The 24,756-nt window shown below is 47.2% G+C and overlaps 2 protein-coding genes across 2 annotated transcripts in view; both read right to left on the bottom strand.

Annotated features, from left to right (window-relative positions):
* The window catches only part of Hkdc1 (hexokinase domain containing 1), a 39,327-nt gene extending 32,878 nt beyond the window's left edge, over positions 1–6,449 (bottom strand). The window contains exons 1-2 of the mRNA XM_052744871.1: positions 6,155–6,449; positions 811–973 (exon numbers count right to left, since the gene is read on the bottom strand). Of these exons, the coding sequence (XP_052600831.1) occupies positions 811–973; positions 6,155–6,217 (226 nt within the window). The 5' untranslated portion in view covers positions 6,218–6,449. The remainder of the gene's footprint in view (positions 1–810; positions 974–6,154) is intronic.
* A 341-nt stretch (positions 6,450–6,790) lies between these two features.
* Supv3l1 (Suv3 like RNA helicase) overlaps positions 6,791–24,756 on the bottom strand; it is a 30,038-nt gene continuing 12,072 nt past the window's right edge. The window contains exons 8-16 of the mRNA XM_052744869.1: positions 23,806–23,897; positions 21,590–21,770; positions 21,375–21,468; positions 19,081–19,300; positions 17,821–17,901; positions 17,191–17,367; positions 15,277–15,425; positions 14,245–14,659; positions 6,791–9,455 (exon numbers count right to left, since the gene is read on the bottom strand). Coding sequence (XP_052600829.1) covers positions 14,245–14,659; positions 15,277–15,425; positions 17,191–17,367; positions 17,821–17,901; positions 19,081–19,300; positions 21,375–21,468; positions 21,590–21,770; positions 23,806–23,897 — 1,409 coding nt within the window. The 3' untranslated portion in view covers positions 6,791–9,455. The remainder of the gene's footprint in view (positions 9,456–14,244; positions 14,660–15,276; positions 15,426–17,190; positions 17,368–17,820; positions 17,902–19,080; positions 19,301–21,374; positions 21,469–21,589; positions 21,771–23,805; positions 23,898–24,756) is intronic.

The following is a 24,756-nucleotide window of genomic DNA, read 5'->3' as shown; positions in this document are numbered from 1 at the left end:
GTGGAGACTGCTGGGACCATCCATCATCTGAGTTTGTGTAGACTACATCGGAGTTCCTGGGCTCGTCCCCAAGAACAGAACAGCAACAGAGACGCAATTGATAGGAGCTGAGAACGTGGCTCAGTGATAGGGACTTGTCCAGCATGGCCGAGGCCTTGGGTTTGGTACCCAGCCCAGCATGTGGATAGGCCAACTCTCTGACAGATAAGGAAACAAGGCTAAGCACTGACTGAAGTCACTACGGTGTGACAGAGCTGGGCCTGGAGCCCAGATTCTTGGATGGCCACTTCGTATTTCTTCACCACACACTTCCTTTCACTACTCACTATTTCTAGCCTGGAATCTAGAGGCCTAGGAGAGCAGGCCACATACCATTCATTCAACACGTTGTGCCAGGGCAGGTATTTGGTAAGTGCTCAGAACAATGCGGTAGCTAAGCCCTGGCTTCTGGAGACTGTCACCCACAACTGTGACAAGGGTCTGATAAGCCCCTACCCCAGTGTGGGGACACTTCCTAGAGGGAGGTAGTGATTGATCTCGGGCTGCATTTAGAAAATTAGGGTGCCACTCACAGGGGTAAGAATGGAGGACTCTGCAGAAGAGGAGCAGACAGAATGAGCGGGGTCACAGTGGGCAGAGGGAAATCCAGGGGCCTCTGCCTGTGGACCCCAAAAGCGTTCAGGCGGCAGGACTGAGGCAGAGAGAGGAGGGGAGGTTGGAAAGGGATGGGGGCAAGCAATAGGTTATCCATCAGCTTAGGAGCTAGGATGGGTGGAGGGAAGGGTCCCGGTCACCCTGAGCCCCACTCACCTGAGCCATCTGGAATGGCCCTGACGAACGTGGGCAGCATCTTCACTGATGCAGTGGGGTTGGTATCCTTCCCCAGGCCTTTCTCCATCTCTGCCTGGAACCGGGTCATGATGTCCACGAGGGTCTCGTCTGAGAGCCGCATGTGATACAGGAATCTGTCCACCTGGAAGAGACGCAGGGTTGGCCAGGATCGGCTCCTGGGGGTGCTTGCCCTTGCAGTGGAGGCCGTGAACTCCTGACTCTGGGGACAGCTTTGTCATGGGCACTCCTGAGGTTCCTTACTGCACTTCATCAGCTGGGGACGAGGCAGGGAGGTGGGAGATCGGTTCCTCTGAAGGTCGAACCGTGGAAGAAGTGGTTCCCTGGTAACAGTTGGTGGGGGCTGATGCTTAAGCGTCTAATCCCAAACCAGGGCTCTCACCATGTACCACTGTCTCTCCACTAGGAAGATTAGCTATGCCTCGAATCTCAGGTTCCTACACTTTTTTTTTGTTGTTTGTTTTTGTTTTGAGGCAGGGTCTTACCACGAAGCCATGTAAAGCAGGGTAGCCTAGAACTTGCTAAGTTGCCCAGGCTGGCCTCAAACTAGTCATCCTCCTGACTCTGCCTCCTGAGTGGGATTGCAGGTTGTGTCACCATGCTTGGCTGACCACGGAAGCTCTTCTCCATCCAACCGATATATCCAAACAGGTTTCTCTTTGCTTATTGGCTGACAGGATGGTTGACAGGAAGTCAGAACTAGGTTTGATCAACAACCACAATCTTTCTCTAAATTTCTGTTTAAATGAGGTAGTGATGCTGTCCTAATGCAGATGAAGTGTTGTTTTGCTTTTTGAGATGGAGGCTCACTAATTAGAAGTCTAATTTTTTTTTTTTTTTTTTTTGGTTTTTTGAGACAAGATTTCTCAGTGTAGTTTTGGTGCCTGTCCTGGATCTCGCTCTGTAGACCAGACTGGCCTCGAACTCACAGAGATCTGCCTGGCTCTGCCTCCTGAGTGCTGGGATTAAAGGCGTGCACCACCACCACCCAGCTTATAAATTTAATTTTTATTTTAATTTTTATTTTTATTTTTATTTTTTTTAAAGATTTATTTATTTATTTATTATGTATACAGCATGTATGACTGCAGGCCAGAAGAGGGCACCAGATCTTATTACAGATGGTTGCGAGCCACCATGTGGTTGCTGGGAATTGAACTCAGGACCTCTGGAAGAGCAGTCAGTGCTCTTAACCTCTGAGCCATCTCTCCAGCCCCCAAATTTAATTTTTAAAGCCATGTCAAAGCCTGGCATGGTGGCACATACCTGTAATTTTAACACATAGGAGGTAGAGGTGGAAAATCAGGAGCTCAAGGTCATCCTTGGCTATATAGGGACTTCAAGGTCAGCCTGGGCTACACATACCTCAAAACACAAAAGTAAGTCCTGTCCACTTGCTATTGGAAATGAGATGTCATTTAGCCAGGATTGAGGCAGAGGACCACTGCCACAAATGCCGGAAGTTATAAAAATCACTGTGGTGTGTTCAGTCCCCTTGATGGTAACACGTCACATAAGGAATAGCAGTGGAGTGTCTCAGTCAATGGCTGATGACATACTGTCATCATTCTCAGGCTCATGAGAGTAGATTATAGATAGGTAGCAGGAAATAGCCTGTTACATTTACTGGGCACCATCTCCTCCCATCCAGGTCCCAAGGAGGCCTGATTCCAGGCGCACTCCGAGAAGGAGAACACTATCCAAGTCAGAGAACATGTTGCATTCTTCAAAGTGTTGTACATGTCGCCCCATCAAACCTCCATGACCCTTTAAGATGTCTAGATAAGGTCAAATTTCCATCCCCAGCAGAGATGAGGAGGCAAGGGTCAGAGCCCTACAGAACAGAAGAACTGGAGTATTGCCCTCCCTAGCTCCACAGAGAGGCAGAGAGAGGCTGGCAAACTATCAGAGACCCACCAACAAAAAGAGGACAATTGAGCTTTCAGCATATTTGAGAAGATAGGATGTAACCAGGTCACGCTTCGTTAGGGCTTCCTGTTCGGCTGTTGATGACTAATTGGTTGGCACCAACTTGTACAAATGGAGAAAACTGGGTAGAAAGGACATGATCCAAGTAACTGGGGCAGAGGAAGGATGGAATGACCTATGAGGAAATTCAACTTGGTCCTTTACTGTCCTGCCAAAACCCCAGATAGAGCCCTGAACCTACTGCTCAGCCTAAGCACAAAGAGCTTCTCCAGATGTCCACAGACTGCCCCCTCCCAGAAGGCTGGGGGCGGGGCATGGGTGAGCTGTCAGTCATGAGCACCTTCAGTCACTGCTGCCCTTTCACGTGAGCGTCAGTCAGTCACGGGAGAAAGAATGTCAACTTAGCGGGTCCTTGTTTATTCTTTGTATCTTCCTAAAAACAGTGAGGTGAGGCGTAATGCTGGGACGAAAAAGAAGCAGCACCGTCTTCAGTTCAGACAGGTGATCCGGGCCTGTGTAAACAGGACACATGCGCCAGGCACAAGGACACGAGTGACAGGAGCCCAAGCCGCTTCCTCAGACTTCCAACCAACAGGGGCTAGGAGAGGTGACCAGCCTTAGAGAGCCTTCGGGCTCAAGCCTTCTCGGTTACAGAAGGAAAGGGCCTGAGGGCCGGAAGAGCACTCAGTCCAAAGGTCTCATGCTATGAACTGAATCATAAACGGGCTCCACACTTTGGCCTAATGATTTTACTTCTGAAAATTCATTCTCAGAAATTGACCCCAAATAGGGAAAATAATAAATATATGCCACTGTTCGTTGTAGCGATTTTTTTTTTTTTCCATTGAGGGAACTTGGTTTGTATGTTGGGTTAAATCAGGAAGCAATTTCAAGGGAGAACCTGAATATTCTTGTTTTGTTTTGTTTTGTTTTTGTTTTGTTTTTTGTTTTCCAAGACAGGGTTTCTCTGTAGCTTTGGAGCCTATCCTGGACTAGCTCTGTAGACCAGGCTGGCCTCGAACTCACAGAGATCCACCTGCCTCTGCCTCCCGAGTGCTGGGATTACAGGCGTGCACCACTACCACCTGGCCAAATGTTTTCTTTTCTTTCTTTTTTTTTTTTTTTTTTTTTTTTTGTTTATTCAGAGCTGAGGACCGAACCCAGGACCTTGCTCTTGTTTTAATATAGTAATGTTTTAATTGTTGAATGTTTTTGAAAGTTTCCAAAGAGCAGACAAGAGGGAAAAGTGAAATGTTATAGCGCACATCTACTTAACGGATGATGAGGAAGACACTGAAAGGTGACCATGTAGATGACAGAGAAGTGTGTACAGGAGGCAGTCCGTCCGAGATGATGCACAATGCACACCAACCTAACTGTAAAAGCACACACGTGAGCAGAGCACAAGGCTGCCTACAGAGCACACTTGGGATCTGAAGAAACTCAAGGTGACATTCAAGTTAACATCTCCACATTTTTGCACTGTTGACTTACTGTAAATACACACACACACACACACACACACACACACACACACACACACACACTCTCTCTCACTCATTGAAAGCCCAATCCGTCCTGTTCTTATGAATGAACCATCTGTGGGTCAGTGACCAGGTCCAACCCAGCATTATCAATAGGTCAAATATGTCAATATATTGAACTGCAAATCAATTTCAGACAGTGGCCTTCTTTTGGTCTTAATGTCATTCTGAGATTTCCAAACATGGTTCAAGGGTCTGACGAGTCATCTCTGCAGGCAAGCATGTCCCAGGACCTTGTCAACTTCAAGCAGGAAGTGTGCGCACTGCCTGGCAGGAAGCACGGTGAGAATCACCACTCCAACAATGCCCTTTGCCTTGTGACAACTGGTTTTGACCTGTGGAGGAATGTCCTCCAAGCTGTGACTCAGACCAACTACAAACCAGCCTACCCACAAGCCAAGGGACTGCTGGGTCCTTGCTTAGGGTGGCTTCCTGGGACTCTGACTTTCTTACTTTCCATGGTGAGGGAAGGAACTCAACCCAGGAATTGACCAAGGCTGGCCTTTCTTCCAGAAGGGTCTGGTATACACCAGTGGAGCCTGTGGGTTGGTGGACAGACGTGCTCCAGACTTATCCCAGGCTAGACCAGAAGGCCAGTCACCATAAGGAGCTAAGGAAATGAAGTAAAGGTTCCAAAGTTTCCAAGACCCCCTTAGGGGCGGCATCTCTGCCACACAGGGAGAAACTAAAGTGAGCTCTGAAGCAGGGCGGCAGAGGGCTTTACGCTCCTCAAGTAGTCAGCAGAGGGCTCTACAAATCTACTCAACCAAGGACAGAATAAAATAATTGTTGAAACAGAGGAGTTTCTACTCTCCGGCTTGCCGCTGGCTCTCCCGGGAATGCAGTCAGAGGGAGTTCACTCACCAGCACGCGAGGGCTACAAGGGACCACACTCTCTCACACATTTCAAAAAGCATTTTGAAGGCTCCAAGAGGCCTCTGCCAATTTCAGCTTGATCCTCGCTTCACTTTTAATGCCTGGATGACCTTGGCTGAGTCTGGCTGCCTGGAGGACCGCTTTTTCTCTCAACCGAGATGCTACACGCCTTCTAAGGGCAGCAGCCAGCGAGTGACCAGTGGAACAGGCTGGGCTCATTTTAGCTCTCAGGAGAGAGTCCTGATTTCATCAGTCAACATAGCCCATCTTGATTTTGTAGACTGGTACCTGGGGCAAAGCAGCCAAAAACCCACACCATTCACAGGACACCACTGGTCAATAGCACATGCTAAAAAAATTACAACTGTATAGAAATTTACATTTCAGCCATGCCTGGTGGCATGACCTTGGAATTCCAGGTACTTGGGAGGCTGAGGCAGTAGTCTGAGACCAGTGTGGGCTATAGAATGAGACCCTGTCTCAAAATAAAGAAAACCCACATTGCTCTTGGTGCCTTTAATTTTATGTGGTTTCAAACAAATGAATAATCAAATGCACTTTGAAAAGTTCTGATTCTTTACAAATGACTCACTTCCATTGTGGCCTCGCCCCTAAATGGCCCTGAATTGGGCATAAAGTTCTCTGAGCTTTCTAAAGACTTCCATGTCCCACATTTGCCAAGAACTTCTGACTGAAAGGCAGGACTCAAGACAGTAAGAAATGTGGGGGACTTGCTACCTTTTCCCCTCTGAGATTTTCACTATAGGCTCCCAGTATCTTTTCTAATAAGGTCTCTTAAATATTTTCTTTCCATGCTGGGGCTTGAACCCGGGACCTCACACAAGCTAGGTAAGCACCCAACCACTACCCTACTCCCAGAGCCTTAATTCCTTTTGGTGTTGTGAGGGAATCAGTTGAGTCTGCCAGTGTAGACGGCCAGACACCTCAGTCCTTACCTTCTTGATCTGATCCTCCTTCAGCTTGCTGAAGTAAAAGGCCATCAAGTGGACTGCAAACATGTTTCCGAGTTGGGTTGTTCCTGAGACGGGCCGAGATTTCCGTACCGTTGCTGCTCTCCCTCTGTGGAGTGCTGCACACCTCTCGTTCAGGCTGGGAGCAGGGTGCTAGAACTAAATACTCCCAGCTGCTCGGTTCAATGATTAAACTTCGCCCGTCTCTGGTCCCTCCCTCTGCCACACACTCAACTGTCTAACAGGAGGCTCTGGGGGAGCTGCGGGCCAGCCGAGGGGGAGGTTGGGGATTGATGGGTTGACTATTTGAGAAACGGGCACCACAAAACCTTGTTGCCAAGCAACACTCTCACGCCAGTGCCTCAAGCCCACTCAGCCGAGGGAAATCTTATGAGGAGTTGGGGGACAAAACACAGCCAATTTTAAGCAGTGGGGCTGCTGGGCAGGTGAATTCCAGTCCCAGGGTTCCTCTCTTCTCCTCAGCAGGGCAACAGAACTGCATACTCCCAGTCCCTCTGAGGCACCGTCTCAATTGAGGCTGAGCAGATTCCAAAAATACTGAGACCATTCCTCTACCGTGGAAGATAAACCCTTAGCTCGGTTAATGAAAAACAGTCAGTATTCGACAGTGGTAAGCCAGGCAGCCTTTATTTCACAGGGAGTAACTTGGGGCTGAGCAGGGGTGGGGTGGGGGGTGTTAGGAGAGAATGGAAGCCACCAGGCCTCACTGGAGGTGCTGCTGCAGAGAGACACGGAGGTCATGGGTGGGAAGGGTGTGCCGCCTTGAGACACCTGGTTCCTCACCCACCTCCCTCATCATGCACGATGTGAGAACCAAGACCGTGGTGCTCCTCCCGGTCACTGCCAGGCATGGGGGGCGGGGACTTCATTAGTCCCATCTTATAGATGACAAAGGCGGCCCTGAACTAAGTGACTTACTCAAAATCACACTTGTCAATGCTCAGCCAGGAAGCAGCCCCAGAAGTTCGATTCCAGGGCCCAACTCATGACCAGCACAAGCCCCTCTTCCTCGGCGCAATACTTATGTGGTTAACTAAGACTCTGCTGGGTTGAGTTTTAGCTAGCCTAAAAATTAACACAGGTCAGGACTTCAACAGACCCTTCCCAGCAGGGAACGGGGTTCCCTGAAAAACAGATCCCTGACTCTGCTCTCCCCAACACTAAGGGAATTCGCTGGAAAGTTAACAGCTGACCAGATGGCGGTGGCCACCCCTGAGTCATGTCTCCCACTGTCCAGGTGACCTCTGGATAAGCTCTGTCACTCTGGTCCGCTGACAGCTTTAGCTTTGTCTGCTTTTCTTCTGCCCAATCTTACCCATCAAAACAATGGCTGACCACTGCCGGCCAGGGACCTTCCACAGTTGCCTCTTCAGAAACCACCAGAAGTCTGGCTTAGGCCAGTCTGGATTAAACGATTACACAGTTCCACAGACTGACACAGCTACCTCCTGGATGGGGAAACCTCGACCCTTTCAGTCTGTTTACCCCCAAACTGTGAGTTTTATCTCCTTTGCTTATCTCGTAAGCAAACAAAAGGTTAACCTTCAGTTTCCACTCAGTCCCCAAAACGCACAACTGCTGGAATTCAGAAATGGCCCCGGACAACATCCTGGGCAGGCTGCCTGTCCAGGAAGGGTACTGTCACCTTAATTCCCTCTCAAGTGCCTGTGGCACCAACTGAGGTCATCCACTCTGGGCTGGGATACAAGGTGAGGATGGGCAGTGGGCACAAGGAAAACACTATAGCAGGGGTCTCTGCAGTCTCCAGTTGCCTGTGAGGCAGGCAGGCAGCCTGTGGACTCTCACCGAGGCAGAGGACACTAGGCTGTCCCTGTTATAAGGCACACCATCTCTCCCCTAAGCACATCTGCATCTACCTTCCAGGTGTGAGTCAGCTGAGTAACCTGGGAGGTTTAATGATTGTTAAAGATTACGTGCATCCAGACCCTTCAGCTTACAGTACCAAAATAAACTAAGTGGGTTGGCTTGCCATTTTCTCACACCTATCCCTGGGAATGTTTCACCTTTATTAAAGCTCTGTGCAGCTAGTCTAAAATGTCTGGGTGTCAAGTTGTGGACTTTGCTTAAGGACATATGTGAGGGTTCTCACTGTTGTAACAGCACCTCAACACAGGAAGTGAAGTTCTCTATTCACACTTGTCCACTTCCATAGAGCTCTGCTTTAACCCATGTGGCCTCGTCTAAGCCCAAAGCAACATCTGCTCTTCTCAGGCACTGAGCCTGACAGGTGGTCCAGACAGCCCAATAAAACCTTCCTAGTTAGGAAACACGTGGAGTTTACAAGGTGCTTTGCAGCTTTAATTCCTACAGCAAAGACCACACTCTCCATTTCGCAGATGGAGGAGTAGAGGCCCAGAGCCCCACCGGTATTGGGTGGAACAGAAATTCAAACCCAGGCAGCCTGGCATCAGAGCACAGGGACGTCTGGGGACTTGTCTGGAAAACAGCCCAGGCCCCAGTGAGCAGTGACATGCACAGGCCCTGGGTTCTCACTCTGGCTGTCCCTTCCCTCAAGGTGAAAGGCCAAGGCCATATTTTCACAACCACCCTGCTGGTCACTCTGACAATGGAGGCAGACTGGAGATCACAGGAAAGGAGGGTAGCTTACACTGGGCACACCAAAATCATCACCTGACTGAAGTCTTCTCAAGGCTGGGGACCCCTCCTAAAACTCCTACTTCCTAAAGAATGCCACCAGACCTGTTACTCATCCCATGGTCCCTGAGGAAAAGAAAATGTGTGTAGCCCTTTCCATCCATTCAGTAAAACACATCCATAAACCATGAGAAGGTACCAGTTCCACTCACAGGGTGATAGGCAGTCAGGAACGTTGTCAAAATTCCGCTACTGGCTGAGTATGGTGGAGCACGACGTTAGTCCTAGCACTCAAGAGGCAGAGGCAGGCGGACACCTATGAGTTGAGAGCAGACTGGTTTACATAGTCAGTTCCAGGCTAGCTGGGCTACACAGAGACCCTGTCTCAATAACACATCATGATGTCTACACTGTGTTGCTTGCAAAGTAAGTCCAAAATTAAACTGTTCACAGCACAAAACAGTCTGAGCAAACGACACTCAGCTGACTGCACGAGAATGTGTGGGAACAATGTCCGCACACAGGAAACCAATGCAGAAACTTCCAAACTGCCGCCATGACGGTGACTGCTGTGTCTTCTCGGGAGTAATCACAAATGAAGCCAGTGTTCGGCAGCTTCCTAAAGAATGCCACCAGACCTGTTACTCACCTAGAAGAGAAGGGATGCTTAGGAAGAAGTTAATGCCCAACCCTTTTTAAATCATACCCAAACATCTGCAAGACATGACAGGAAGACAAACCCATTCAAGGAAACGCAACTCATAGGGCAGAAGATAACCAGCCTGTAGAAGCAAATGAGACTTCTGATTAGACATGGCATAAACCCAAGTGCACAGGGCTGATGGAGAGATGGCTCAGCGGTTAAGAGCACCGACTGTTCTTCCAGAGGACCTGGGTTCAATTCCCAGCACCCACATGGCAGCTCAAAACTGTCTGTCTATAACTCTAGTCCCAGGGGATCTGACACCCTCTTCCGGCCTCTGGGGGCAGCAGACATGCACCTGATACATAGACATACATACAAGCAGAATATCCATACACATAAGTAAAAATTTAAAAACAAAACCAAAACAAGATCTAAAACAACAAACTGAAAAATAAATGAACAAACAAGAAAAGCAAGAGAAACTCCAGGATCTAAAAGCCAAAGCCACAGGGAAGGGCCCACAGGCCACAAGGAGACTTGAAATGGGCAGAAGGCTGTTCCTTGGGCCTGAAATGAGGTGACTCTCTTGTGTTACCACTTAAACACCCAGGTTTCCTGACACATCTCTTGCCGTGTGTAGTGAGAATGAAGTGTTGTCCTGGACTCTGCTGTACATTGCAATAATCTTTTTTAAAACAACAAAACATCGTTTCCAGTTTACATTCAGCTAGTCCTACCTTAGCTGTGAGTTTAAAGGAAACCCGCTCTGGAATCCTGCCTGAGCTTGCTGCTTGTCTTTGCTGTACCCTGAATTCTGTAGCTACTCTGAATTAAGCCAACTCATTTAAAAGGCAAAACAAATAAATGTAATTTTTAAAAGTTTAAAGACACTTTTGTGAACATTACACATTACTTACAGAATTTTAAAAATTAAATTAAATGGGTGTTAGGGACACAGCTCTATGGTAGAGCACTTTCTTGGCATGGCCAAGGTCCTAGATTTGATCCTAAAAGAACCAATCCCCTGTCTCATCACAATCTGCTCCAGGCACTGTGGATTTTCCTGCAAAGAATTATCAACGTTACTGTATGTACTTAAAGGTCCTATGATGGCAGTTTAAGAAATCACTGCCCGCTCCTCTGTCCATCCCTCCCTCCCTGCAAGTCTCAGCAAACCCTGTAGGAGATGTAAGAGCTGGAGGATGGGGAGGCGGGCTGTGCAATGCTGTCCTGAGACAGGACATGTCTGTTGCATATCAACTCACAGCAGCTACCTGCACAAGACCTATAGAAGGTTAAGCCAGTTAAAAATTCCAGCATGGGGTGCAAGGGGCAGCAGAGGCAGCTGATGGCTGCTGGGGGAGGGAGAGCCACTTTTCTTCAGAAGGGTAACCACTGAGTAGATTCCCCAGGCCCCAGTGGATGGTTCTACACCCATATGCATATGAGCACTAACTGGATTCAGGGGGTTGAAAAACAATAAAAAAGGAGGACATTAAGTGGGGAGGAAGATGTGATGGGGAGTCCTGGGTGAAGTTGAGGGAGGTATGGAGGGGTGGATTATGAACAAGATATATGGTATACATGTATGAAAAATTCAGATAATGATGATAATAAAGGAAGCTACTAAGACCCACTAAGTACCAGACACTCCCACCAGAGCACACAGTGAGAACAAAGAGGTGATACTCTTTAGGCAGATTCTAAGACAGTAGTCTTAAAGGGCAAACTCTAATTATGCTAGAAACAATTTCTTAAATTTGGTCTTCAGGCTGAAGATGGCTCAGTGGTTAAGAGTACTTACTATTCTTCCAGGTGGCCTAAGTTCACACCCCAGCACCCACAGGATGTCTCACAACCACATACTTGCAACTCCAGCCCCAAGGGATCTGATGCCCTCTTCTGGCTTCAACAGGCATGCACATAAGTAGCATACACTCACACAAACACACAAAAATATGTAAACTAAAATGTTTTAAAATATTTGGTCTTTATCAGAGAATTTAAAAGATAAAAGGTAAATGTCTTCAATGCTCAATCCTACATTTAGAGAGCAGTTCTGTTTATAAAAACCCAGGTTTCTAGCCAGTGGTGGCGCAGGTCTTTAATCCCAGCACTCAGGAGACAGAGGTAGGCAGATCTCTGAGTTTAAGGCTAGCCTGGTCTAGAGAGCAGGTTCCAGGATAGCCAGGGCTACAGAGAAACGCTGTCTGGGTGGGGTGGGGGGGAGTTCATGTTTCTATAATCTAAAGCTTTCAAACAGGAAACTCTTAGCATGATATGTGAGCTTGTCTCTTAGCAAGCTTCGCCTCTCCATACATGTATGCACCAAACACACCACGTATGTTTGCTTCCGACTTTGAGATACAGTCTCACTGTGTAGCCCTAGCCACCCTGGAACTGGTACGGGACCAGGCTGCCCTCAACTCAGAGATCCACCTGCCTCTGCCTCCTGAGTGCTGGAATAAAGGTGTGTGCCACCATGACCAGCTCTAAATGTACTTGTCTGATCTAGACACAGAATGACTGCTTTATGATGGCTTGGAGCATGAGACTGACGATTTGTGCTGGCAGTACTGTGTATTTGCAAATCACAGGAAGTTATCTTTCAAAAGACCTAGTGTCATGCCGTAGATGTGGACTCACCCACAGATCTAATATGCAAAGTACTAAGTAGCTGGTTATTAATGGCAGCCAGATACGTAGTAACCACGTTTCTGTAAGCCCCCCAGATCTGTAGTGACAGAGCTGATCAGGATCAATACCTGGGCTTCAGTCCACACCTCATGCTGCTGTTCAGAAGAATCAACAATAATCCACCAAGGGCTCTCAGCCAGGTATTTAAAAACACATTAGAAAACTGCCAGGGAAAATGAAAACAGCTATGTTTTTGAAAGGATGCCATTACGATTAAAATAAAATGCACACGTGGGAATTAATACAAGCCCACAAAAAAGGTGACAGTCAAACGTTAACAAGACCAAGCTGCGGGGCTGGAGAGATGGCTCAGAGGTTAAGAGCACTGGCTGCTCTTCCAAAGGTCCTGAGTTCAATTTCCAGCACCCACATGGTGGCTCACAACCATCTGTAATGAGATCTGGCGCCCTCTTCTGGTGAGCAGGTGTACAAGCAGGCAGAATATTGTATGCATAATAAATAAATCTTAAAAAAGAAAACGAGACCAAGCTGCCCTCATGGTGACAATGTAAGCTCTCCGAGATCAGCCCAGCGCCACTCCAGTCAGTTTCCCGTCTGTGTTCCTTGGCATCATCTTGGTGACATCTCTAGGTTCTTCTGCTAAACCACACCCTCCTGCCCCTGAGGAGGAAAAGGGAAGGGCAAGAGCAAACGCTCACTGAAGAGCCTTCATCAGCTAAGCACTCAAGCAGCTCTTCCTGAGAGCCCCTGCCCTCCGCCGCCCACCAGAGGCTTTGGGAGACTAACCTGCCCTTCGTAAAAGCCCCGCTGTCTGCTTCAGTTCGTGGGGATTTTTTGAGATCACGTGGACAAGAATTATTATAAGTCACAGAGGAAAGTTAATTCTAGAAACGAGAGCTGTCCAGCCCAGGATACCCACACACACTCTCCAGGGCACTTCACTCCTTTACTCACAAGGAAAGAACAGTACTTCTCAGTCTTTGCTCCCATCAAGACAGAGGTCTGAGGTGAACACTGCCATCAGAACCGCCTGAGAAAAGCTGAGACACGTGACTAGCATATCTGGCTGTTCCTCGGGCCTCTACCATGGAGTCAGCTTTGATCAGCACATGCTCAGGAAACTGGCTTAATTCTTCGAATGACCTGAGAGTTCCATTCTCAGGCACAGTGGCCTAAACCTTCAGGCTCATCTAGCAAAACTTGCGGTGGGCAGGCTGGGACTAAACAGCCTACTGTCTGTCACTTAAGCATCCAGCAACCCTGAGCACGACTGCCCACTCCTTTACAGGCGTTGCATTGAAAAAGGCAGAACCGGGGCTGGAGAGATGGCTCAGTGGTTAAGAGCACTGACTGCTCTTCTAGGGGACCCGGGTTCAACTCCCAGCACCCATATGGCAGCTGACAACTGTCTGTAACTCCAGTTCTAGGAGACATTCACACAGACATACACACAGGCAAAACGCCAATGCACATAAAAATAAATAATTAAAAAAAAAAAAAGACAGAACCATGTCCATCCAACACCTAAGCTGATGCCTTTAAACCTCTAGCTACATTTTTAACCAGGGCAGAAGGAGACCATTATGCAACAGACTGGCCTTTAAACAGGGGTGACCTGACAGCACCGCTTCCTTCCCCATCACTTATTTCTACCCGTGTGTGCACTCATTTCAGAGTCAGACTGCTTCCACACAAGCCCACACAGTGGCTACTGCAGCACACTAGAGACACAGTGTCCTTGCCCTGCTGAGCTGTACTCCATCTTGCTAGTGTGTATTTCCAGCTTCTAGAACAATCTCTGGTAGTGGGCATAACCCACAGCAGTGTGTGTCGAAGAATTCCACCTGTGGCATCCTCAACAACAGGCCTAACAATCCCCCAAAGCGATATGACGTCGTGCAGGATTTCTGAAACAGCAGTGTCTCAGGGTTACTCTACAAGAGGCCATTAGGAACACTTAGGTAAAACCTCGAAGACACTATTTTAAAAGTTGGAATGAGTAGTTTGGGTGGCTCTAGGAATTTACTTTGCAAAAAAATATAAAAAAGTACAAGATGGCCACAATCCCACCACAGGCAGTGAATGCCATGTGCCTAAGGATTTAATATCGATTTTATTTGCAAAGTTAAAAAACCTATTCAGAGTTGGGGTCCTTCTTCTTCCTTCTCGTCCCGGCCTTCTCTCTGCCCTGCTCTGGTCGCTGTGTCAGCCACTCTTTCTGGAGCTGCTTCAGCATGTCTGCAGTGAGGAGTCCTTGCTGCACCAGCCTGGAAGCGAGGGGCAGCTCCCCGGCGCCGGGGCTGGGTGCCTCTGCCGCTTTACCCCCAGCACCTTTGGTGCCACGTGTCCTTCTTGCCGGGCTCTTTAAGGCTCCTGACAAAGTTGACTGGCTCCCTGAAGATAGGCTCTCCAGCTTCAAAAGCTTGCGTGACTCAGAAATTTTAATCAGTTTGGTGATGTTGTGCACACCATCTTGGATAATGACATCCAGTTCTTTTTGGAGATTTCGAACAAGGTTGGAGTCCGGGAACATATCCATAAATCGGTAGCTGGGAAAAGAACAAAGGGAATTAGAGCTACGGCTGGAAGCTGTGTTCAAATGCACCATCTGGGCCGAGGAGATGGCTCAGAAGATAAAGGTGACTGCTTCACAGACCTGGCGACCTGAGTGAGAGTCACGGGGCCCACAGGAAATACGAAGTAGAGAATCAATTCCAAAAAATGAAACAAAATGCACCCTGGCACGTGCATTTCCCACCTACCCCATCACACAAACATGCACACACACACACACACACACACACACACACACACACACACACACGCACGCACGCACGCACGCAAGAACGCACAGAGCAATAATTTTTTTTAAAAATGAGAATTTAGGTCTAGATGGAGCTGAAGTTCTTTACTTCTGAACAGTCCCCAAGGGACACTACTCTTCCACTAGCAAGGGTCTAGTCAACATCCCCATCGGCTGCTATCTTAGGTATTCCTGAAGTCTTCTCAGGAATGAGTATAACTAAACTCAAATACCTCCACAGAAAATAGAATAGACAGCACCCACCAAGTATCTCCAACTTGAAAGAACAGAAACCCACTCACAAACCTTTATTTGCCCTGCGAGTTAGAAAATTGAGAGCATAGAAAGGAGAAGGTTCGGTACCTCAGCCACAGGTAGAGATCAAAGACATCATGGACAGCTTCAAGGTCCATGAGGTCTTTAATATTCTTAGGCGGAAGCAAAGGCCACTTGATGTACCGGCGTAACCAAGCAAAGGTCAGGGGCTCATTCCTGCTATACTGCCTGGCAAACTGAGAGGAAAGAACAAAGTTTGGTAACATAACCAGCATCCTCTTAGGTCTATTTAGAAAGAAAAAGGAGGTGCAACCTGTTAACTGTGGCTGTTTGAAAAGACAAGCTGGTTTCCTTCCTGCTTGATACTTTCCTACTTTAAAAAAACATTTAATACTTTATAAGGGGTTATTTAGTTCAAACAAGGTCTTTTTTGGGCCAGGCTGGCCTCAAATTGCTATCTAACCAAGAGAGGCCTTGAATTCTTGATTCTGTTGCCTCCACCTGGGCACTGGGGTTATGGAAGTGTGCTACCACGTTCAGCTGAAAATGTTCATTGGAAATTAAAATGGGCCAGCAAGACTGACTCCTTAGGGAAGGGCACTTGCTGACAAGCCTAGTGGCCTGAGTTTGGTACCCAGAATCTGCATAATTTCTCAAAACCATCATCCCAAGTGTCATCTGAGGCCATCAGCAGACCGAGCTCCTAATAGTCCAGGACGGATGAGGTACCAGAATAGGGAAAGCCTCTAGATTTCACAGCTTCCAACAGAAGGCCTAAACAACCGCTGACTTGTACTCTTCCAGGGTCCTCTCCCTGGCAGAGGCTCCTGCTTTGTTGGAATTGTTGTTTGAAGAATGTTTTTTTTTTTTTTTTTTTTTTTTGGTTTTTTGAGACAGGGTTTCTCTGTGTAGCTTTGCGCCTTTCCTGGAACTCACTTGGTAGTCCAGGCTGGCCTTGAACTCACAGAGATCCGCCTGGCTCTGCCTCCCGAGTGCTGGGATTAAAGGCGTGCGCCACCACCGCCCGGCTGAAGAATGGTGTAAACAGGATCAAGGCCACAGGAAGCAGATCCAGTCATGTGAGCATGCAGGAGCTGAAAATTGCCCCACAACCTCCCCCTTCCCCTGGCTCTCCACCAATGACCTACTTCCTGGAAAATACGTGAACATGGACCTCTAAGGCACACTGCTAAGGGAAAGGGAAAGCGAGTTGTAGAACAATTCATGTTAACACCTATGGGAAAACACCCGCCAAACAGAACTGGACTTCCTACAGTACGTAGATACCATATGAAATAAATTAACAGCAGGTGTCCAGAGGCCTGAGGCTGGGGATGGCAGACAGTTTTAACCTTTCTGTAATGCCTGAATTTGGCATGTGTATTATTTATATATATATTATTATAATATATATATTACAATAACTTAAAAAGTAAATTCACAAATAAAGGTAATCGACATAGAGCTGATGAACAGAATGCTAAGGCCTATGGTGGAGATGTCAGGAAATCCAGAGAAACCTGAGTTTAGCAGCATGAGGTGAGCACCCAGGATGGAGCAGCAGGTACTTAAGGGCCAGACAGTTCAGTCCGCTGCCCTTCCTCCTAGAATCCTGTGCCCCTGAGACAGTTCAGTCCGCTGCCCTTCCCCTAGAATCCTGTGCTCCTGAGACAGTTCAGTCCGCTGCCCTTCCCCCCAGAATCCTGTGCTCCTCACACGTCACACCACAGCCCAGTATGAACAGATGAGAGGGAAGAAACGAGGACCACCGCCACCACCAAACCCTAATCCCTCCAACCGCTTATCTGTCCCTGTGCGTCAGATTTTGCACAGTGGCTTTCATCCAGGCCCAAACACAAGGTCACTTTATGTTTAAATTGTCACAAAGTGTCCTATATTTAGGGTGCTCTCCCAAGTGTTTCTTTTGGTGGACAAAGGACCGTTTGGAGGAAAATGGATCTACCTGGAACAACTCAAAACAGCACAGAGCTAAAGACGTACCTGTAACAGGGACGAGCAGACGAAAGGCTGTTTCTTGTTGATGGGGGCCGTGCAGAACACATACCTCACCCGCAGACTTAGTGGAATATGCTGGATCAACTCTGCAGAGAACTTAAAGTCATCCATATTGCAGACAAAATACTGCCCATCAACTTGTGCAAAGTCTACAAAAATATCCTGGGGGAAAATACATACGAAATTACTGAACTGAATGGATGTGACTATCCCACTGGGTGTGAATACAGAATTCACGCCCACAAAAGACAGCTCTTTAGTCCTTAGCAGACCTCAGGAGAGGTGTGCCGAACTTTCTGCTCTCTAAAGCTAAGACACTTCTCCCATGGTCTTCCTAACCTGAACTTCTTTTTGATACAGAGGCTCACTGCGCCCCCTGGGCTAGCCTCCAACTCTAGGGCCTCCAGCCGCAGTGTCCTGAGCACTGGGTTTACAGGTGTGCACTGCCATGTGTACCCAGCACTCGAATCCTTCAGAAGTTTGCACCAGTGATGCCCCTTTCATGGACGGCGACTGCACGGAGGCAGACTGTCCACTCTGGCCCATGCAGTGAGCCGGTACTGACACGGCATGTCAACAATTGGAGAAGAGAAGATTAGAGGAGCTTCCACCTACGATGAGATTGGACAGCGTTGTCTCAGGGAGATGGTAGGCAAACATTTCAATCTGCTCAGCAGTGGGGTGAAGACCAGCTGCCTGTAGAAGTAAAAGATAAGATAATTGTGAGCTGAGCTTGCCCCTTCATTTTCTGAATGGCATTTTCTTCTTTTGAAACAATGTCCTACATTAGGCTAAGTTCTTATCAAATGAGTCCCATGCCAAGAATTTCAGTACTAGAGAGAAAAAGACAAGACCAGTTGAAGTATTTACTGCAGTTAGCAAAGCTGATAGGATTATTTAATGAAAATGGCAGATTATGTAGCCTTCTGTCATGCTTTAGTCATTTGACCAGATTTGACAGAACAACAAATATGCCTTCAGGGATGAAACAACTTTCCAAACTGCAGTTCTCACTATTGACTAGGAGTGAACAAGGAAGCCGCAGCCATGAGACAACATCTACACTGGACGTCAACTGGCCCCTTATACTGCAGTGCTAAGCCACGCCCACAGCTGAGGATGAGGATGAGAGAGAGAAGTGGGGAGGAAGAACTCAAGACTCAAGCCCTAAAGGTCGTATGACGTCCAGAAATGAGGTGCACAGCAAGGAGAGAGGGCTGAGTACGCACTGCACAGGAGCCGTCACACCCAGGGACAGTCATGTCACCAGCCTCCACCCCATCACCTCACAGAGTTCTATCATCTTCCTAACAGATGAAATGAGCCACTGAAGCGAATTTCTAGAAACTTAAAATGTGATCCAATAGCCATGGATTGAACCACAGAAGTCCTTACTTGCAGTTGTATAACTCAGTGCTAAGTCTCTTGTCTAGTCAAGCTCAGTTCGTTCTCCACTTTATGACATAACTCTATGTGCACCCACAGCGAGGAAATCAGGCCAACCAGCCTGTTGACTCTGGATCTCTCACTTGTCCACGATTCTCTGTCTAAGAGGTACTGATGTCTCTCCAAACACTAGAGGAAAGCCTTGTATTTACTTTTAAATTATGGTGTGCATGCGTGCGTGCGTGCGTGCGTGCGTGCGTGCGTGCGTGCGTAGAAGATCTCTGAAGCTGGAGTTACAGGCAGTCGTGAGCTGCCTGGCATGGGTGCTGGCACTCTCGGCTGCTGAGCCATCTCTCCAGCCCCAAGGAGAGTTTTCTTGTCGTGGTCTCCCCAGCTCAGGCTGCCCTTCCGTCTCCACACACTGAGGCAGGAGACTAGGGAAGGAGACTGCCCTGCGCGCAGCGGGAGCAGTGACATGTGCAGCCTTACCTGTATAGGAGGCACAGGTCTGTTCAGAATCTCCTTCAGCAAAGCCAAGTCCTCCCGGTGCATTGTTGTGACCTCTCCCTCCTTAAAGTGGGAGCTGAACCTGCCGGCTCGGCCGGCAATCTGCAGAGCTTGGGAGGTGGTGATTGGCTCCAGCTCCTTCTCTCCCTTTTCATTGATGCTGGGCTTTATAAGGGAGTAAAAAATAATTCTCCTTATGCTCCTGAAATAGAAATAAAAGTGACCCCACAGACTGTACACAGCCCTGTCACTTGGGTCATCAAGATGTGCTCAGTCTAACTCTCCTTTAAGTCAAAATGGGGCTGGCTAGATGGCTCACCAGTTAAGAGTACTTGTTGCTCCTCCAGAAGACTCTAGAGTTCTATTCCCAGCACCCACATGGTGGCTCACAATCATTCAGAAATCAAGTCCTGGGGGGATTTGACACCTCCAGTTGTACCACATTAGGCAAACACCCGGACACATAAAATTATTTAAAAATAATTTTTTTTTGTCTGTTTACATAGTCCTTCCTTGGCTATGTTTGTTTGTTTGCTTTTTTTGTTTTTTCGAGACTGTTTCTCTGTGTAGTTTTGGTGCCTGTCCTGGATCTCACTCTGTAGACCAGGCTGGCCTCGAACTCACAGAGATCTGCCTGGCTCTGCCTCCCGAGTGCTGGGATTAAAGGCGTGCACCACCACACCTGGCTGATTTTTTTTTTTATCCTTAATGAGAAAAGCCCAGGCACTGTTGCACTCAGGAAGCTGAGACAGGAAGATTGTTGTGTGTTTGAGGGCTGATTGGGCTACACAATGACTTCTAGGACAGCCTGGCTAGTAAAATTTAAAAAGACGCTTGCTGTGAATTCTTTTTATTCATCTTTCGTTTTGTTTGTTTGTTTTTTGGTTTTTTTTTGGTTTTTCGAGACAGGGTTTCTCTGTGTAGCTTTGCGCCTTTCCTGGAACTCACTTGGTAGCCCAGGCTGGCCTCGAACTCACAGAGATCCGCCTGGCTCTGCCTCCCGAGTGCTGGGATTAAAGGCATGCGCCACCACCGCCCAGCTCGTTTTTGTTTTTTAAGACAGGGTCTCAGCGGCAGTGGTGGTGCCTTTAATCCCAGCACTCGGGAGACAAAGGCAGGTGTGGATCTCTATGAGTTGGAGGCCAGGTTGGTCTACAAAATCGAGTCCAGGACAGCCAGGACTGTTATACAGAGGAACCCTGTCTTGAAAAACAAACAAACAAACAAACAAAAAGGCAGGACCTTCCTGTTTGGGCCTATTGGGTGCTGGGGTTTACAGGCATGTGCTACCATGGCCAGCTCTCAAGCAAGAAGTCTGAATAACTGTGTATATTTACTTAAAATCACCCTTTGAGAGGGCAAACTGTATAGTATTTGAATTATTAAGCTAAAGAAAATGACAGCAGATAAAGTGCTCTCATACTGTGTTACAGCTTAGTGGTGCCAAGAACAGCGGCATAGCCCTCAAGTCCCAGGTACTTGAGGAGCTGAGGCAGAAAGACTGTCTGACCCAGGAGTTCGAGGCCAGCCTGGGCAGTGTAGTGCACCAACTGAGGGAACAGCTCAGTTTAGGAGCACTGGCTGCTCTTGCAGAGGACTTGAGTTCCATTCCCAGCATCTACATGGTACCTCACAATGATCTATAATTGCAGTTCCAGAGGTTCTGACCCCCTCAGTACCGCATACATGTGATGCACGTATATAACATGCAAGCAAAACACTCACACATAAAATAAAAAATTTTTAAATCCTTTAAAAAAATCAAAATCAAAACAAACAAAAAAGACAAACTGAGTGGTGGGCAAGAGCTCAAAGTCAGTGGAGCCTACATACTAAACTCAAGGCAGAGCAAGCCTGGGCAACCTAGCAAGTCTGTCCTAAACACACAAACACACACACACACACACGCACGCACGCACGCACGCACGCACGCACGCACGCAGCTGCCAAGAACTCTTAGGTTTCTGAGTCTTAACAGTCTGGCTGCTTTCACGATCTGGAGACAACGAGTGCCCCCCACTGGAGGTACTGGACACCGCATGACTAAGAGACCTAAAATAAAGCAAGGTAACAACTGATCTGCCCGAGTGGGGGAGCACTCCAAACCCCAGTATTCTGTGATAGTCTCTTTTATTTCCCAAACAAGTATAGAAAGATAAAGCTCAAATCTACATTGTTAATTCCATCCTAATTGATTAGAAAACCGAAAAACAAAAACAAAAAAACAAACACCTGCCTTCTAACCCATTGTTTATTATAAACAACAAATTACTTACAAATTAAGTCCCATGCCAATGGCATCTGTAGCTACCAGGATTTTGCATGGATCACTGGGGTCATTAAACTTTCGTGCTTGAGCGAGTTTGGTCCCTAGAAGGAATAGTTCACATTAATTCCATTTTTTTTCTTACTATGCTTTCTAAACATATCTCAACCTAAATGGCAAATATAAGAGATTTTACACCCAGTCCCAGTAAAGGCTAATTATTACCAGGTGGGAGGCTGCCATATATGACAGCAGATTCCAGTCCCCGAATTTCAATCTGTCGGCTCACAGAATAAATATCATTCTTGCTAAAACAGACAATGCAGTCCCCAGGCCGAAGATTATCTAAAGACTCCAGTGCATGATCCAGCACGGAAATGGGGGTAAGCCTTTCATATTTGTGAACCTGCAATAAAGACACACACGGAAAAGTAACACACTCAAGTCAGTACCAGATCACCGGAAAGTTTGCAGGCAATCAACTGAACTAAAGGCTGGTTAAGCATCAACTTTCAGGAGCAACACACAGAAACCTTCACTGGGATGCTGGGCTACCTTTAATTCTTCACATTGCTAAATTAATGTTGTGTCGACATCCTTAAAGAACTTTAACACACACTGATTTTTCAGGACAGCGTGGCAGCTTCAGAAAGGTTATGACTGATATTTCCATTTTATGACAGGGTAAAACAGTCCAATAAAATATGAGATCAGATCTTTTCAGCCTTCTGTTGTTTGCTGCAGACAGCGCCCAAAGCAGTGACGTCCAGAATTTGAATCCAGAATTTCTCCCACTGCATTCTACTCTGTCTCCCTCAAAGTACAGCACAAATTTGTTACAGGTTTAAAGCATGTCTACATTTCTGCAAAAACTAATCCTCACTGTCAGGCAGACGAGATTTAGAATCACCATGGAAACACACATCTGGGTATGCCTTATGGGAGTGTTTGTCAAAGGGTGGAACAGCAGGACAGATCTACCTTAAGTGTGAGTGACACCATCCCATGGCTGAGCATCCCATGAAGAGCAAAGCTGACTGAGCGCCTGTCAGTGGCTCTCTGCTCCTGACCCTGACACTGTGAGCAAAAGATGCCTGCCCGCCCCTCCCTCCTTCCCTCCCTCCCTCCCTCCCTCCCTCCCTTCCTTCCTTCCTTCCATACTTGTCTATCTGCCACAGCAATGAGAAAAGGAACAGATACAATTTTACTATCTTATTAAGGAATTCTGAATTCTGGGCAGTTTTTAAAGGAAATCAGTTTCTTCTCACTCCACATCTGCAAAACGGATACAAACTAGATCTGGCAATTACATAAATAACAAAAGCCTCAACGTGTGATATAGAGGACTGAGAACACTACAGACTTAGGCTGAGTCTCAAATTCAATAGTCTGACTCACTTAGCTCTAAAGAGACTTCAATTCATGAGCTGTGGATGTAGCTCCGTAGTAGAGCATGCATAAAGCCCTTGGTTCGATTCCCAGCACCATAAATAAGTAAATAAATAAACATATCTGGTTCAATCCTCCAAAGATTTTTATGAAATTGAAAGCTGAGCGTGGTGGTAAATGCCTATAATTCCAGCACTCAGGAGGCTAAGGTAGGAATTGCCATGAATTTAAAGCCAGCCTTGGTGAGACCGTATCTCAAAAGCAAAAAAACACAAAACAACCTCACCCCTCAAACAAATGAACAAGTTATTTTGTGAAGATGAAGAATCTCTCACACTCTTGGAAGACATAGGGTCATGGCCTCTCCATCAGAACGTCACATTATGAAGTTTACCATATATAGAGGTGATGTGGGATGGTCTATATGTCAAATGTGTTGCTGATTGGTCAATGAATAAATCACTGATTGGCAGTGGCCAGGCAAGAAGTATAGGCAGGACTAACAGAGAGGAGAAGGGAGAGAACAGGAAGCTGGGTGAGGGAGACACTGCCAGCCGCCATCAGGACAAGGAAGATGTAAAGTACCGGTAAGCCACAAGCCACGTGGCAAGGTATAGATTAATAGAAATGGATTAATTTAAGCTGTAAGAACAGTTAGCAAGAAGCCTGCCACGGCCATACAGTTTGTAACCAATATAAGTCTCTATGTTTACTTGATCGGGTTTGAGCGGCTTGGGACTGGCGGGTGAGAGAGATTTGCCCTGACTGTGGGCCAGGCAGAAAAACTCTAACAACATAGAGGAGCCAGTCAGCTACAAGAAAATAAAGATTCCCTTTTTGCTAAGCTCTGTTTTCAATCTTTCTTAAAACAATAGTTTTTAGACTGCATACAAATAAGGGGTCTCTTTATGCTGACTTCACATATGTTCTGGTACTTATTCATTGTATGTAGTTAAGTTCTGATTTTGCGAGCCTAGAGCATACAGGAGCCAGTGACGGGCACCCTAAGCTCTGTGGCACAGCCCTTGAGAAAGCAGCCCACAATTTCTTACCTCTACCTCCTCACCAGTTGTGTCCAGAAGCTCAGTGACCAGGTCAATAGCAGCAGATTCTCCGCACAAATGGACTTCTTCAGCACAGAGTCCTGTAAATGCACAGAGAGATTTACATTGCTCTGATGCTGTGGAACAATGCTTTTGTACACTGGTTTAATAAAACACTTAATTGGCCAGTAGCCAGGCAAGAAGTATAGGCGGGATAAGCAAACATGGAGAATTCTGGGAAGAGGAAGACTGAGGCACACAGGTAAAGCCACAGAAAACGTGGCGACATATGGATTAACAGAAATGGGCTCAGTTTAAGTGTAAGAGCTAGTCAATAATAAGCCTAAGCAATGGCCATACAGTTCATTATTAATATTAAGCCTCTGTATGTTTCTTTGGGTCTGAACAACTGTAGGATTGGGTAGGAGAAATTCGTCTGGACCGCAGGGCCGGGGCAGGACCAGAGAAACTTCCAACTACACTCTGTATTCTTCCGAATGGCACTGTAACTCTGTCCAATGTTTTCAGTTTCTCTGACCCAAGTCTTCTTTGAATGGGCAAAGATAGAGGCCAGTTTTATAAATTTACAGACTTTAAACTGCTCCAAACAAGGTCGACACCACTGTAAGGTGAGGCCAAGCAGGACCGGAGGTTGGCACTCTAATGTTTAATGATAGGTATCAGTCCTAGGCCCGAGTTCTTCAAGTCAGAACTCCATGGAAGCTGAGGTGCTTCAAGGAGTGGTGTGGGGGCTGGTGAGCAAAAATGTCCCCAAGCTCCTGAGCCTGAGCAGACCTATTTTTCCCCACTGTCTAACAGCAAACTCAGGGTTCAGCTGTTTGTTTTCAATCTGAAAATGCTGCCCTGCAACATGCTAGATCAAAACTCATTCCAAGCCAAGTATGGTGGGACTAGCCTAGAACCCTACACTTTACAGCTGGGGCAGGGGAACCTGGAGTT

Source organism: Peromyscus californicus, unplaced genomic scaffold (genome assembly GCF_007827085.1).
Source record: "Peromyscus californicus insignis strain IS unplaced genomic scaffold, ASM782708v3 Scaffold_19__1_contigs__length_69161282, whole genome shotgun sequence".
NCBI classification, from domain to species: domain Eukaryota; kingdom Metazoa; phylum Chordata; class Mammalia; order Rodentia; family Cricetidae; genus Peromyscus; species Peromyscus californicus.
Note: the sequence above shows the minus strand (reverse complement) of the source record. Positions and strands in the feature narration are given on the sequence as shown.